Below are 15,356 nucleotides of genomic sequence, written 5' to 3'. Positions count from 1 at the left end.
CTTGGAAAGGATCTTGGCTGGCATCATGTTTCCCAACAGTAAGTTGACTGTAAATGCTGAGAAGACAAACCGGCTTTTCTTTATCCCGATTCTGGTTTAAAATCGAGCTCAGGTTGTACCATTAAAAGTGGGAAAACTACGACCCTGCTGTTTCCACGCCACGCAGAAGCTTCCAATGGCCGTTCCCTAATTTCTTTTCGGAGGTGCTCTGTGCCCAGAATTCATTTCAGTGCCCATGTGTCTGCGCATCCGCGCGTGTGCATGCGTGCGCCCACTTGCCTATTCGCAGCATGAAGTTATTGAAGGACTGGTAGTTAATGTTCATCAGCGTCTCTTTCATCGCTAGGGCAAAGTCCGCAAGATCTGCCAGGTGCTGCCACCGCTCCTTGTCTGAAAGGTCTTCCTTCTGAGGAGAGCAAAGCACCCGGCAGGAGGGCTGAGTTCCCAAGAGCAGGGCCACCCCTGCTCCCAACCCGCCTCGCAACTCTCCATCTCCGAGCTACAAATCCACCCACGCCTTTCCTACTGCGATCTGCCTTGCAGAGGTCCATGGGCTGAACCTCCTGAAGTACATATCATACCATAATTAATCAACCTGACGGACATTTTTAAAGCCCATGTCCTACTCCTGAGTCTCGGGTGCAAGGCCCCACCACCCCTCTTTGAGACCCTCGATCAAAGGAAACGACTTATTCAGAATCTTGTCCGTAAACCCTCTCAGAATAGCCTCTGTCTCCTCCTCAGAGCTCTCAGAGCTCAAACTAGAGGAACAACCGTCAGTCCTGCGTGTTTGCGATCCAGTTTCTGCTGAAGGATTTAACATGCTGCAGTGTTTAAAATTCGCGGCGTGGCATCGCTTGATGGACGCCTCCTCTGGAAGCATGCTTGCTGTACGGGGTTCATACGCTCCTCTATTTATTGTAGCATTTATCCACAAGCCACTTCTGAAAGATCGGGAACTAGCAGACATATCCCCAAACTGCAGGGACAAGCTAGGAAGACGGCCTCCGAAAGGACACTTGCTGGCTGGGGAAGGCTGCCCCCTTGTGGCCGGAGATGCTGCTGCAGGCAGCAGGAAGCTGCCACGGCTCCTGGGGACACTTGAGAAGCAATCCACAGGTGTCACCCAGTACAGTGCAGACCTTATTCTGCTTCCACAACGCATGAGAAATCTGGGGCAAGGCATTATCTCTGAAAGCCAAAGCTGCTGCTTGATAAACCGCTGCCTGCAGCAGCATCTCCAGCCACAAGGGGGCCGGCTTCCCTAGCCAGCAAGTCCCTTTGCGGACAGTACACAAAGATGCCCCCCCCCTTGCTGCTGTGGGCCTGCTCCCCCCACCCCAGGGAGTGGAGTGGGCTGGCCCTCCCCCTCAAGCCTACTGGGGTGCAGCGGTTGTGCCCCAGGTTGCCAGCAGGCCTGGCTTCACTCCAGAAGCAATAGGTTAAAGGGGAGCTGTGCGTGATCCCTTTGCTGTCTCAAGCTAAGGGGCGTTTCCACCTGAGCAAAGCTGGGGTCATTTCCTAGCAAGGATCCGTCCTGAAAGAGAGGCCACATATAACCTCAAAATAGCAGCACTCCACGTAATTTTAGCCCATGCGTCTGTCCTTGAGCCAAGCACAAGTCCTTCGGGAGAAGGGAGCCAGCGAAGCCAAGGTACAGTTGAGCGCATACGTTATGTCAGAAGTCAAGCACTGCATGTAACACGCAGGTGCCGCAGCAAAGACATCCCGGTTTGAGCACAGTCCCGCCTGTTGCAGCCAAAACAAGCTCCGCACGAAAAGTCCGAGAGGGTCGGCTCCACGTGCTCCTGAATTGGCATCGGATTCACTGCCTGACAGTTTTGGAAGGAAAACCAGGGGGAGAAATTGCAGGGCACCCCGATGGGCGCACTGGCCCGCGTCCTGGGAGTCGCGACACGATCCGTCCGCTTCTTCCCTGCTTACCTTCACGGCACTGTTATAGCCGTTCGTGTTGACGTCAGGGGTCACGCCTGAAGCCGCCATGTAGGTGCTGCCAATGGTTTTGATCTTGGTGATGCACCGGAACTGGGGATCATCCAGGAGCTGTGAGGATCAGGAACAAAGAGTCGCACCCCCAATCCCATGCACACAATTATCCGGCAGAATCAGGGTCAAACAGACCCATTGCAAAAGCCAGCAGGGAATGCCCTGGAACAGGAGCAGACAGACGTCCTGGAAGCTGAAGGCCACATCAATCCTGCCCTGGCATCCAGAGGCTCTTCGCTCACTCCACCAAGCATACAGAAACACAGCAAGTCAGAAGGGACCTCCCTGGCCATCTAGTCTGACCCCCGGCTCCAGCTAGCTCCACTCATGACAGGATATAAAAAGATCCTCAGCCTCAGATGACTCGCCAGCAACCTGAGATGTTTTTTATCTCGTACATTTTGATGTTTACTATTTTAATACATATTTTCACTTGAAAATCACCTTGAATACTTGAGTGGAAAAACCGTATAAAAATGCAGTAAGCAAGCACGCAAAGAGGATGTGCTCAGATGCGGGCCGCTCTTTGCACAGGTGTCCTGCTGCCAAAAAACCAGCCCCTCCTGGCAATGTTCTACATTGCCTTGGAAAAAAGAAATGTCCGGAATCGGACAACAGATCTGTGCACTGAATGGTTTTTGCCCTGATGTCCCAGGTGTGGAGCAAACTGGATAGACAGGCACGCCCAAATAACCCCTTCCGTAGTGAAAGAGCCCTGAGGGCTGGACCGGGGGCAATTCCAGGGAGTTTTCCTGGCTCTGGAGCTGGTGAAAGAGGAGGAGTCCATCAAGGGAGGGGCAGTCTGTACGTGCAGGGAAGTGGCTGAGCCTTCTGCCTTGATGCGTTCCAGGGCTACGCTGGCCAGCATGTTGCTTCCGGGCCTCAGTCCTTGGCACGGCTCACACCCCCCCTTCATGTTTCCGAAGGCCACCTTAGCCAATCACGGCAGCGTTACCCTCTGGCGCTCCCAGCCCGCCCACCTCCCATGGCGCATGGGGCAGTGGCCGTCGAGGAGCGGAGAGGAGGGCAGCTCGGTGGGTGGGAGGAAGACCACGATCTCTGGGTGAGCTGCAGTGCATCGGCAAGAGGAAGAACCTAAGGCGAGCCCTGCGGGGACAGACCCAAGGTCTGTCCAGCCCGGCTTTCTACGCACTGTGGCAAACCAGCTGCGCACAGGTTCCCTCTGGCAGGATGTGTGTGAGGCTGTCGCCCATCCAGGCCCCTGAGCAACCAGGCATGCAGGCATATATGCAGTGTCAGGAAGTCTGCCCTGAACCTCCCACCCATCGGCTTCATGGGGCGACCCCTCTGGGTTCAAGCGTTATGGGAGAAAAACACCCCCCTCCCCACTTCTTCCACACCGTGCACTGTTTTCAATGCCACTATCATGTCTCCCCTTCCTCGCCTTTTCCCCAAGCTCAACAGTTGCAGCTGCTTTCGCTGCACCGCATGGGGGAAATACTTACACGGCACGACCTTCTTTGCCCTTCTCAGCACTCTTCCCAACTCAATAATGCCCTTTTTCGGGTAAGGTGACCAGAACTGTACACAATATTCTCAAAAGCTCAGTCTCCCGCTTTCTGTTTAGCGCTAACAACAGAAAGAGCTTTTCCCTGCCTTGACTTGCACTGCTAAAGCAAAGAAGGTTTTGGAAGCAAGGCTAATCAGAAGGTGCGCTTGGCTGTGTGAGGGTCCTGTGGAAAAGTCCTCCATTCCGTTCTTGAGTCCGAAGTCCCTGCACTCTGCACTGTGCTCCAGTGCTTGGGTTCTAGTTCGCGCCAATGCAGACCCTGCAGACCGAGGCGGCCCAGTCCCACCACGAACCAACCCGCGGTTTTGCCACTCGCCGGGGACGACTCACCGCATCAAAATCCGAGATGATTTCATTAAGGAAGCGCAGGCATTCGATCCCGCCGTTGTTGATGCTCTCCTCCGTGTAGAAGTCGGCAAAGTTGGGCAGGGAGGCAAACATGACGCCAATCTCGTCGTAAGACTGGCTGTACAGCTCCTGGCACGAGACACGGAGAAAGGGGAGAAGCGCACGAAGGTCGCCCGAGTTCTAACGGCTGTGCCCTCGCACTGCGGTGGCTGGTGGCTGTGGCCAATGGAAATGATGACCTTCCCCCTCCAGAAACCCTCCTCTTGCAGCACTAACACAGGTGCCACTGGTGCCCACACACGGGCACAGACCTGCCCACAGGTTGCAGCTGCACGCTGGCACATTGGAGGACCAGAGCATTCTGAGGCACGAGTGAAATCGGCTGTCCTTAAAAACAGAAGAGTCTGCCTGCTCTTGGAGGCTCACCGAGGGTTGAGCTACTCCAGCAAGATGCTTCCAAGAGCTGCAGGCTGACGTCTTTCCCCGGCCAACCCAACCAGATTCGCACCCGGGCGCTCTGAGGTTCCCCAGCGGGCAAGCCCCTTTCACCCTTTCTGGGGATCCTGGCTTCTGTGCAGTCTTCTCCCCGGGTCCAAAGACTGTCTTTCCTAAGGTTTGCTCACTGGTAGTAAAGGCAGCAAGCTAAAAACACGCTGGTATTTTTCTCCATGCCCGTTCCTGCCTGGCCCGATGCGCCTTTGCTTTCAGCTCCACCCGCAGCATGAAAAGCGCCCTGGTAGCTTCTCTGAAATAAAGCTTAGCCTGAAGGAGACTGCCCCCGCCGCCCTAGGCAAATGTCCTCTGGGGGGCAGGGACTCATGCAAGGAGAGGAACCGTGGCCACGTCTGGTCCCTGACCCCATGACGAGGCATCGAGAGACGAGTCGCCCAGCTGGAGGCTGCCCAGGTCTCGCTGGCTGGCTCTTAGATCGCAGAATCCTAAAATCGTGGAATCATAGACTGCTAGAGCTGGAACGAGCCGGAGGGCCATCAGGTGCAGCCCCCTGCCCAGTGCAGGGGTCTCGGCCACACCACCCCTCCCGGACGGCTGTCCAGCTGCACCTTGAATGGCTCCAGGGCGGGAGAGCCCACCTCCTCCCTGGGTTACTGGTCCCATTGACACACGGTCAGGAATGGTTTCCTGACCTCCAGTTGGAATCGGGGTGCAGCACAAACAGAAGGGAAGGCTTGGGGCGGGAGTCTCCCATTTGGGTTCCACACTCGCACACTCTTTGCATGAGCAGAGGCTATCGCTCCGCTTGCAAGGGGGCTTTTCAAGCTGCCCTCTCTTGACAGATGCGGAACCGCACTGCGAAGGCCGGTCTGGTGTTTCGCAGCCTTGGGCAAGCTGGGAAGAGTCGGGCGGTGCAGCCACGTTCGGCCCCATCCCGCCGGCCAGCCTGCCACCCACCAGCACTCACCTCGTCTCGTTTTTTGGAGCCGAGGAAGTGGCGAGCCACGTGCTCCGGCAGCATGTTCGTCACCAGCGCCTCGTTCCAGCGCCTCATCTCGTAGACACGCTCCTTCTGGTCGTGGACGTCGATTTTCCACAGGAACAAAGTCCTGGCCAGCTTCTCCACCTGCGGCACAAGGGAGAGTCTTCCCGGGAGTGGCTGCAAGCCGGGTGGCGCACGCCAGGCCCACTGCAATGCTGCCGCCCCACCTGACACCCCTGGCGCCACCTAGAGCCACCTCTGCCAGCCTGGCCCCTCCTGATGGGCCGGACAACTCCCATAATCCTCCAGCAGGCTGGCCGGGGGATCATGGGAGCGGTCCAGCACGTCCTCCAGCAAGCTGGCCGGGGGATCATGGGAGCGGTCCAGCACGTCCCCCAGCAAGCTGGCCGGGGGATCATGGGAGCGGTCCAGCACGTCCCCCAGCAAGCTGGCCGGGGGATCATGGGAGCGGTCCAGCACGTCCTCCAGCAAGCTGGCCGGGGGATCATGGGAGCGGTCCAGCACATCAGGAGGGCGACAACAGCAAAGGCCCTTCTAAATCTCCTGACGTCCCCAGGACATGACTACTCCTTCTCCGAGCTGGGGGTGGGTCCACTGGTCTGACTTCTCTTTATCCACGTCAAGAGTGCCTTCCCCTCTGCCCTTCTTTTCCCTGTCCCTTTAACCAGAGTTTTGCTTTCGACAGAATCGAGGAAAACAGCTGTGCCGCATCCGTGGACCGTGTTGCCCCCCGTCCCCGTTATCAACTTGCTGGCACGAAAAGAACCACGGGGAGGCATTCTCGAGTGCTTGGGCACTGGAGAGACGCGTTGCAGGCCGACGCCACGGAGTGCAAAGCCTCCCCTTTCCATCGAGGCTGCTCGCTTGCTGGGCGGAAGCGGCATCTCAGCAACCCGGGAGCAGCCCAGCACAAAGCAGGAGGGTAGAATCCTTGAATCCTGGAAGAGTGGGGCTGGGCAGGGCCCGTAAGGCCATCCAGTCCATCCCCCTGCTCACTGCAAGGCTCCGGGTTCAAGCATCCCCAACAGATGGCTCTGAGACTGCCTCTTGAATGCCTCCAGGGTGGGAGAGCCCACAGCTTCCCTAGATCACTGGCTCCGCAGTTGTACTGCTCTAACCATTAGGAAGTTCTTCCCAATGTTCAGCCGGAATCTGTGACTTGAACCCGTTGCCCCATGTCCTGTACTCCAGGATGACCGAGAAAGAGATCCTGACCTTCCTCTTTGTGGCTGCCTTGGAGGCACTTATTTATTTAGTTGTTCGTTTGTTTAAAAAATTTCTATGCCGTCCGTTACTTTAAAAGTATCTGGACAGTTTACAAGGAACAGGAAACCAAGAACAAAACCATAACAATAACACACAGCACACTGCATCTAAAAGAGTAATAAAAACAAGGACAAAACCAATTAATTGCTAAAATACCGGGAAAATAAAAAGCTCTTTGCCCAAAGCCAAAAAGAATTGGGCGCTGGCGCTGGGCAAACCTCGGGGTGCCACCGCTGAAAAGGCCCTCCTCCGGGTAGCCACCCTCCTGCTCTCCTTCAAGGAGGGCTCCCAGAGGAGGGCCTCTGCCTCAGATCTCAAGGGCCAGGCTGGCACCTAGGGAAGGAGGCGCTCCTTCAGCTCTCCAGGACCCAAGCCATTTAGGGCCTTATAGGTCATTACTAAGGAGGGATACCGTGTCCCCCACTCAGTCTTCTCTTCACAAGGCTAAGCATGCCCAGATCTCTCCCTCTCTCCTCCCAGGGCTTCCTTTCCAGTCCCCAGATCAACCTCCTCGCCCTCCTCGCAACCCTTTCCAGCTTGGCTGCATCTTCCTTCTGCTGCAGAAGCCAGAACTGGCACAGGACTCCAGATGAGGCCAACGCGGTGCTGCGCAGAGGGGACCGAGTATTCCTCCTCATTTGAAAGTGATACTGCTGTTCATGCAGCCCAGAAGAGCATTAGGAGTTAGCGCACCGATTATTCCCGCTGCTTCCCTCTGAACAGCCCCTCTTGCTGCTTCTTACCTTTCCCTACCTTAGTACCTTAGTACCTTTCCCATAGTACCTTTCCCTACTATGAAATTGCCATTTTCTTACACTTTTTAAATTTCTGGAAAACTGCACTGTGGTTGCCTTTCTTGTGCTCCACAGAATTTATTTATTAATTTGTTTAGAAAATTTGTGGGCCATCCATCACTGTCGTCTCTGGACGGCTTATGACATCATTTTAAATCCTAAATAAAATAAACTATTCCACTATGACTATTAACTATTACTTCCATGGCTAACATATCCAATTGCTCATGGTTGGCTCTGGAGTTGGGAAGCCTGAGCACATGTGATCCAGCCAGGCAGGCAGCTGTCTGCCTGCCTGTCTGTCTGTCTGGCTGTCCGGCTGGCCAGCTGCTGGCCATCCGTCCCTGGCTAAACAGAGCCAGGTTCCCAGGGAAAAATGGCTGCATAAGATTCTGGGGTCTTAAGCACTGAAAGCAAGCTGAGACAGGCGCTTGGAACGCGGGCTGAGACAGCACCCCGAAGAACTGCTCAGGAAGGAAAGGGGGCAGACAGCAACCCTGACGCAGAAACGACCGAGGGCGGCCCGATGTTTCAAGTACAACTCCCGGGTTGTCTGGCCCTTCTGGCTGGGGCTGGTGGGAGTTGAAGCCTGCAGCTTCGGGAGGGTACCAGAGGAGAGAAGGCCGCACATTGGCTTCGGTGGCAAGTTCTGGGCAACCCCGGGGCAACAGCACCCATGCTAGGAAATCCGGGAAGCTACTCACATGGCGTGAGAAGTAGTAGAAGCTGAGCATCATCACCAGGATCATGACCGTCATGGAGTACTTGGAGGGAACCAGCGAGTACCTGCAAGCCAAGTGCGGTTTTAACAATACCCATAATCCAGGGCAGCCGCCCCTGAGAGCTGAACAACACAATCGGCCAAGACCTTCCCTCTGGCCAACTGTTTCATGTCTGGAATCATCCCTGAGTAAACTAACAGCAACAGCAACAATGTCAACAATAAGAGTCCCTTTAGGTAGAAGACTAGCGCTAGTCTGGTGCTTACAGGCTAGTTTTCTACATGAGGGGAAATGCATTTATTTGGTTCCAGCTAGTTCCAAAAGGCAATGCTGTAGCTAAGTGGCGCAGTCCAAGGAAGATCCTCTACCCGGTTATTTCTCTGAATGGGAAGCCCTGTTCTGACCCTACACAACCAGCAGGGGGCAGGCATCTATTTTATATGCATCAGCCCAGCACCTGTGCCCTGAATTAATTAATTAACATGGGGTGTCGCTGCTCGGGGCCCAGGGGCCCCTCCTAGCGGAAATCAAAGGTGCTTCAAACTCGGCTCGTTGACCGGGAACTGAGAGAGGACAAACCGCATTCTCCGGGCCGTATCGTAAGCGGCTGAGGCTCTGCTCCCCTCTCGCCTCGTCCTCCCAAACGCAGCTCAGGTGCCCCAAAACCCGATGCAACGGCTGGCCAGGGGCCTTCTCAGTTACCTGACATCAGGGAGAGCCAACCTGGCCCTTGCTTGGCACTCAGAGATGCAGCTGGACTTTTAAAGCGTCCCTTTGTATCACCTTTGCTCTTCCGCCCCTGCCACTCTTATTTTATTATTTTATTTTTATCTATTACAGGTATATCCTGACTTTTTTCTTTTTTAAAGAACTCAAAATGCCTCGCATCATTCTTCTGCTCTCAAGCTTTCCAAGTTTTAATTGTAATTGTAATTCTATGTATTGATCTGTTGTCGTGAGCCGTCCCGAGGCTAAGTAGCAATGGGGACGGAATATCAAAACTTTAAATAATAAATAAGCTTATCCCCCAACAACAACCCTGTGAGGTAGGCTGGGCTGAGTCTGGGGCTGGCCCAAAGTCACTCAGTGGGCTCTGTGGCTGAGCGGGGACTAGAACCCGGATCGCCCGCGTCCCAGACCCACGTCCTTAACCACCACGCCGCCCTGGCTCTGCTCTTGGCTGCTGGGCGTTTTCCTGCTCAACGAAGCAACTCTGCCCCTCTCCCGGCAGCATCCCCAGCACCTGTCCAGCGCCACCTCGCTTCTGTCCTTCCTCCTGAGGCTGGCCAGGTCACCTTTGGGACGGCTTCGGCACAGCCCCAGGTGCCTCCCCTGCGATCGAGACGAAGCCCCAGGGCTCGCGGCTTGACCAAGGCACTCCATCCCTCCCCGGTAGCCCTTCCCAGTCGTGAACTTCCGATTACACGGCCCCGTGCGATGCACAACGATGGTTTCATATAAATAAAAGCAGAATGCCGGCGTGCACCAGTTTTTGGGCGCCTGGGCAGGTGGGTCCTACTGCGCTCCTGACCCACTTGTGGGATCCTGTGGGCTGCCCCCCATGCGAATAGAGCATGGGTCCACCTGGGCCTGGGTCTTATATTCTGGGGAAACCGCTTTGTGGACGCTTGACGTTGCCTGTGGGGTCAGTATGGGGGGAGGAATAATTCGGATTCCCAGCTCCGAGTGCAGACACGGGAATCCAACGTCTGCGCTTGCCAGTGGCGTTCCAGGCCCCCTCCAGTGCGGAAAGGGCCACGGAGAGCAGGTAAGAGGGGCTGGGAGCAGGGAGGGTGAAGGCTTTCCACCTCACCCCCTCCCCTCTGGAGCGCTGTCGCCAGGCGACCAAAAATGGGAGTTAAAAGGGGAGGAAGAGGGCGATGAAGGCTGCTCTGGACCTTCTCCCCCTCTGCTCTGGAAGCCTGCAAGCCCCTAGGTTTGGGGACCTAACGGGCAACCCTGGAGAACTGCACCCCGAATTTGTTAACGAACATGGGATGCTTTTATAAGCCATCCAGAGACTTTGCGTATTGGGACGGCATGTAACAACCTCAAAGAAACAGATGCCGAAGCCTCGCTGCTCCACGCCTCCAGGCGTGTCAACGGGCATCGTCCACAAAGATGAAATGATAGAACTCGGGCAGCACCGCAGGCCGCCTGGACCCCCTTGGCTTAGTGGGGGCGAGGGGCGAGGGACCCCCAGGGGCCGCCGTCGCTTCTCCCACTGCCCCTCCCCTGCCCGGGCCGCCCCCGCCCACCCGCGGCCCGACCGCCGCAGCGCTTACGTGCTCTCCCGGAAGCGCTCCAGGTCGTACTTGTCAAAGATGTGCCGCCAGGCGAGGATGTTGACGACGCCCACGGCCCCCGTGATCGTTGCCATCAGCGTGAGCTTGACCATGTGGCTGACCTGCACCAGCATGAGGGTCGCGATGAGCGCCAGCACGGCGATGCAGCTGTAGTACTCGGGGTTCTGCACGCAGCCGCCGGGCAGCAGCGCCGGCGTCGTCCCGTTGGCCACGGTGTAGGACTGCTGGCAGCTGAGCTGCGGAGGCGAGAGAAGGCGCGAGGGTCGGGCCGGCTCGCACGCGGCGACCAGGTGCGGCCGGGCTCTGGCCAAGGGCCCGCAGGCCAGCCGGGCCCACCAGCGAGGCACCCCAGCCTCCTCCTGGCCCACCTGCCAGGCCGAAGTTACAGTGAGGAAGCGGAGCTGCGCAAGGAAGGCTCCATCCACGCGTCAGGGCGGCCCAGCCATCCGGCCCAGCGGCTGGTCTGAGGACGCCCAAGGCATCCGCCCCACTGAAGCTAAGCAAGTCCGGGGCTGGTCGGGGCTTGGAGGGGAGACCGCCTGGCAACCACATGTGGCCACCTGGAGATAGGTGGGGTGCAAACCCCATCAACGAACGGGCATGGTGGGTTGCTTTCTTCCACAAGCATCCCGCAAGGCCACTGTGGGTTGTCCATGGCTCCCTCCTCGTCGTTCCCCCTTGGTCCTCCTGCAGGTATCCCAGGGGGCCTAAGGCAGGATTGCCTTGGCTGCCCCTCCACCCATCTGGGGCATTTTTGCCCCTTTAACTGCCCCCCCCAGGATCACAAAAGCCGGTTTGACACCCCACTTTGCAATTCTGTGAGCCACAGACAGCCCCTCTCCCATAATACCTCGACCCACAGGGGTCATCCCAGGAAGCTGACTGCGGGGGGAATTCCACACAGAGTAAAGGAAGGACACCTGCACACAGCGCCGAGCCGAACTGTGGAATCCCCTTCCAGGAGATGCAGCGGCGCCCACAGCCACTCCGGGGGGCTTTTCACGGGGACTGGGCGAATTTGGGGAGCAGAGGGCCATCTGGGCTTCCGGGCAGCCTCCAGCATCCAGTTGCTTGGGAACTAGGGGGGAGGGGGGTGCCCCCACTGCCTCGTCCCGCCTGTGGGTTTTTTGGGAGCAGTGGGTGGCCACACACAGAATCCCGGACCAGGTGGACCCTTGGCTGGGCCAGAGTTCTGAGGTCCTCCCAGCCCTTGGCCATCACCACGCCGCTGGCAGCCAGTTCCACAGCTGAATGGAACTGGAAGGTCCTTCCCACTGAGACTGCACTTCCTTGGAAAACCAAGGGAAAAAATTCCTTCGGCACCAGGTGGGCCCAGGTGGAATGCTGGCCCAGAAGACGTCCTTGGCAGTTCTTGCTCCTGTGTTCATTCTGGTTTTTCTGATCCATTAATTTTATTTTGCCTTTATTGTTGCTTTCTTTGACATATGAATGCTAGTGTTGCTGGATCAGAACCAAGATCAGTCTGGTCCAGTACTTCATAGGAATGGTGGCAAAACAGCTTCCCCCAATTCACAAGGGGTCTTCAAAAAGCTTCTGCAGGTTTATATTCTATAAATATATTTCATTTTATTTTTTGCTATGGCATCAAAAAGTTAGTATAACGCTGGGAAAAATGCATCCCAAAAAAAGGTGACTATGTAGAAAAGTGATGTAATTTGTTTTTGAAATTCTTAATAAATAGAATTTCTAAAAGTACGGAAACTTTTTGAAGAACCCTCTTTTAAATTACTACATTTATTATTGTTGTTTATCATTATCATCATTATGTTCATCATCATCATCAAGCATTTTCACCTCTCTTCTCAAACATCTGGTGGGCAAACGGACCCACGCTCTCATAACCCCCCAGCTGGATTACTGTAATGCGCTCTACGTGGGGCTGCCCTTGAAGACGGTCCGGATACTTCAGTTGGTAAAAGTAGAGCTGCCAGGTTGCTGTCAGGGGCCGGTCGTTGTTCTCCTGTAACGCCGGTCCTCTATCAGCTACGCTGGCTCCCGATTGAAGTCCGGGCCCAATTCAAGGTGTTGATCTAACCTATAAAGCCCTAAATGGCTTGGGACCAGGATACCTGAAGGAACATCTCTTTCCCTATATGTCTTCCCGCCCCTTAAGATCGGCAGAAGAGGCTTTACTCCGGGAACCCTCCCTGAAGGAGGTAAAGAGGATGTCTACTCGGAGGAGGGCCTTCTCTGCGGTGGCACCCAGACTATGGGATGCGCTCCCCAGAGAGGTTCACCCGGTGCCGACTTTATACTCTTTTCGGCGCCAGGTAAAAACCTTTTTCTTCAACCATCATTTTAAGAATTAAGGATGTTAGCTGTTTTAAAGATCCAGTTGCATTTTCTTTGTTTCGTTTTGTTAGACTTGAATGTTAATTATTGTTCTGTCATTTATTGTTTTAATTATTGTATTACCATTTATTTATTACTACTGATTGTTTATTTATGATCATCACTGCTTTCAACTATTGCAAGCTGTCCTGAGACGTTTTATCGGGAAACACAGAAACAGAGCAAGTCAGAAGGGGCCTCCTGGGCCATCTAGTCTGACCCCGCCGGCTCCAACCGGCTCCGCTCACGACATGCCCACCATGTGCACGTCCAGCCTGTCCTTGAACACCCGCACCGATGGGGCCTCAAGGATGGGGTAGAAATGTTTTAAATAAATAAAAAGGGCAATGTATAAATGTTCCAGATTTGCCCTCAAGCCCCATTTGGGCCACAGGAAGCCAGCAAAACACACGCCTCTTGGACTGAGGCATCTCCCGGACTCGTCTTACATGCTGAGGGTTTTGAAACTCATAAAAGTGCACAGCTGGGTGGCGCTGCTTCCTGACAGGTCCAGGAATCTAACCGTGCCTTCTAGCCACACGGTGCTCTGTTTCTCCCACATCGAGCATTCTGACACAAGAGCAGTTCAGCTGAGAAAGGAGACAAAACCTCCCGCTTCCATATTAAACATGGAGCAGGCAAAGAATGCTGGGAAAAAAGGGGGGTCGCCCCCCGGAGAGGTTGGCATAACATCCCCGTTGTCCCCGTACAGCAGGCCTGTGCTGGCTGGGCTAATGGGAGACATAGTCCAACAAATCTGGAGAAACAGAGAGTTGGAAAGGGCCGCTGAAGTCCAGCAAAAGGATTGCCGCTTTTCCCACGGGAAAAATCAGAGCCCTTTCCTCTCATGTCCTCCAAGTGCCGCCGAGATGCCGCCGCATGGAAACGGCAGCCTTTCCGTATCAGCTGCGGTGCAGACAGGTTCAAGGTCTGGCCAATTATTAACACGTTCTAAAAATAATCTGCTGTGGCTGGGCTTTTGCTAATTCCCCGTAATGATCTGCAACATACAGTTCTGCACACAATTATCGGCTCGCCCAGAGGAAGGGCATTTGCCACCGACGTCACCCGGATGCCCTCCCGGGGGGGTTAGGATGAGGCGATGAGGCTGCCTTCCAGCCAGCATCGCCCCCTTCCAAAAGAGCACTTCACGGCAGGAGAGAGGGCCAGAGTTTCGGTCTCTCTTCCTCCCACGATGGAAGAAGGAGGGCTGCTTCACCCTTTCCTACCTCCGTCATTCCACATCCCCAGAAACTCCTGCTTCTCGCAACCTGGAAGGAAGTTCTCAACTCCTGGAGTGACCGTGATTCACTGTAGGACAGAGAACTGCAGCGGCAGGTGAGGTCTGGCCATCCGGAGCGCCAATTCAGCTGCCTGCGGTGCGTGAGAGAGCGATGCCCCTGTGCCTGGACTCCATGTTTTCCCAACTACCCTGTTTCCCCGAAAATAAGACCTAACCGGAAAACAAGCCCAAGCATGATTTTTCAGGATGCTCGTAATATAAGCCCTACCCCAAAATAAGCCCCAGTTAAGATCGTCAGCCAGATGGATGCGTTTAGTACAACCGTTGCAACACACGACGGACGTATTGAATGAAAAAATAATAATATTAATATATAAATATAAATAAATAATATTGTTGACATTAATACTTAAAATAAATGATAATATAAATTATAATTAAGTATTTGTAAATACCCAAGTGGGTGCCTTTGGACGAGAGGTAAATGCCTATGTAAACAGATGAACTTGAGGCTTACTGCCGAATGACCAATCGGAGTACAGACACAACGTGTGAATAATGTCAATACGTTGTGTGTTGTCACGGACATACTTAATGCACTCGTGTGTTGCCATTCCTGTCTTGTAAGTCTTCAATTAACACTTGATTTAATGGTAGAATAAAGGGAATAATATTTTGACCCCCAGGCGAGATGAGTACAAAAAGAGCTAATCCATCGAGCACAAGAAGGGAATCGTGGAGGACTCTCGGGGCAAGAATCTTATGGCTTTTGTAAGAAAAAATAAGACATCACCGGAAAATGACCCCTAATGCATCTTTTGGGGTGAACATTAATATAAGACCCAGTCTTATTTTTGGGGAAACATGGTAACAACGGTTTGGAGGTTTCCCGGCTCTTGCACAGCCTTTAAAAGCTTCTGCTAAGAATTAGTTACGAGAAGGAAGAACTCTACGTTAAAATGGGCTGGTGTTTGGGAGGTGTTGGCCCTCAAGAGCATCTCTGAAAGGAAATCTGGCCTTCGGGATGAAGGCGCCCCTTTCCGTGCCACATGTTGCTTACCATGTCTACAATATCTGCCACGGTAAGGATGAAAATGGCGGACATGGCCCATGTGTTCCTGGCCCATCGCGTCCTGTCGATCCACGTGGAAAAAGCCACGAGCTTTTTAGGGAAAACCTGTAAGGAGAGGAAGGCATTAAATGCACAGGGAACACTTTAAGCTAAAGGGAAAGGTTTCCCCTTGACATTAAGTCCAGTCATGCCTGACTCCAGGGGGCGGTGCTCATCTCCGTTTCCTGGCCAGGGGAGCCAGCGTTTGTCTGCAGAGAGT

General features: G+C 54.5%; 1 protein-coding gene across 1 annotated transcript in view; it reads right to left on the bottom strand.

Annotated features, from left to right (window-relative positions):
- The window catches only part of LOC123033593 (adenylate cyclase type 3-like), an 18,000-nt gene extending 2,644 nt beyond the window's left edge, over positions 1 to 15,356 (bottom strand). Inside the window, exons 1-7 of the mRNA XM_044450281.1 lie at positions 15,086 to 15,356; positions 10,410 to 10,666; positions 8,107 to 8,188; positions 5,307 to 5,465; positions 3,869 to 4,015; positions 1,945 to 2,064; positions 280 to 406 (exon numbers count right to left, since the gene is read on the bottom strand). Of these exons, the coding sequence (XP_044306216.1) occupies positions 280 to 406; positions 1,945 to 2,064; positions 3,869 to 4,015; positions 5,307 to 5,465; positions 8,107 to 8,188; positions 10,410 to 10,666; positions 15,086 to 15,130 (937 nt within the window). The 5' untranslated portion in view covers positions 15,131 to 15,356. The remainder of the gene's footprint in view (positions 1 to 279; positions 407 to 1,944; positions 2,065 to 3,868; positions 4,016 to 5,306; positions 5,466 to 8,106; positions 8,189 to 10,409; positions 10,667 to 15,085) is intronic.

The sequence above is a fragment of the Varanus komodoensis genome, unplaced genomic scaffold (genome assembly GCF_004798865.1).
Source record: "Varanus komodoensis strain SLA01 unplaced genomic scaffold, ASM479886v1 scaffold64, whole genome shotgun sequence".
Lineage (NCBI taxonomy): Eukaryota > Metazoa > Chordata > Lepidosauria > Squamata > Varanidae > Varanus > Varanus komodoensis.
Note: the sequence above shows the minus strand (reverse complement) of the source record. Positions and strands in the feature narration are given on the sequence as shown.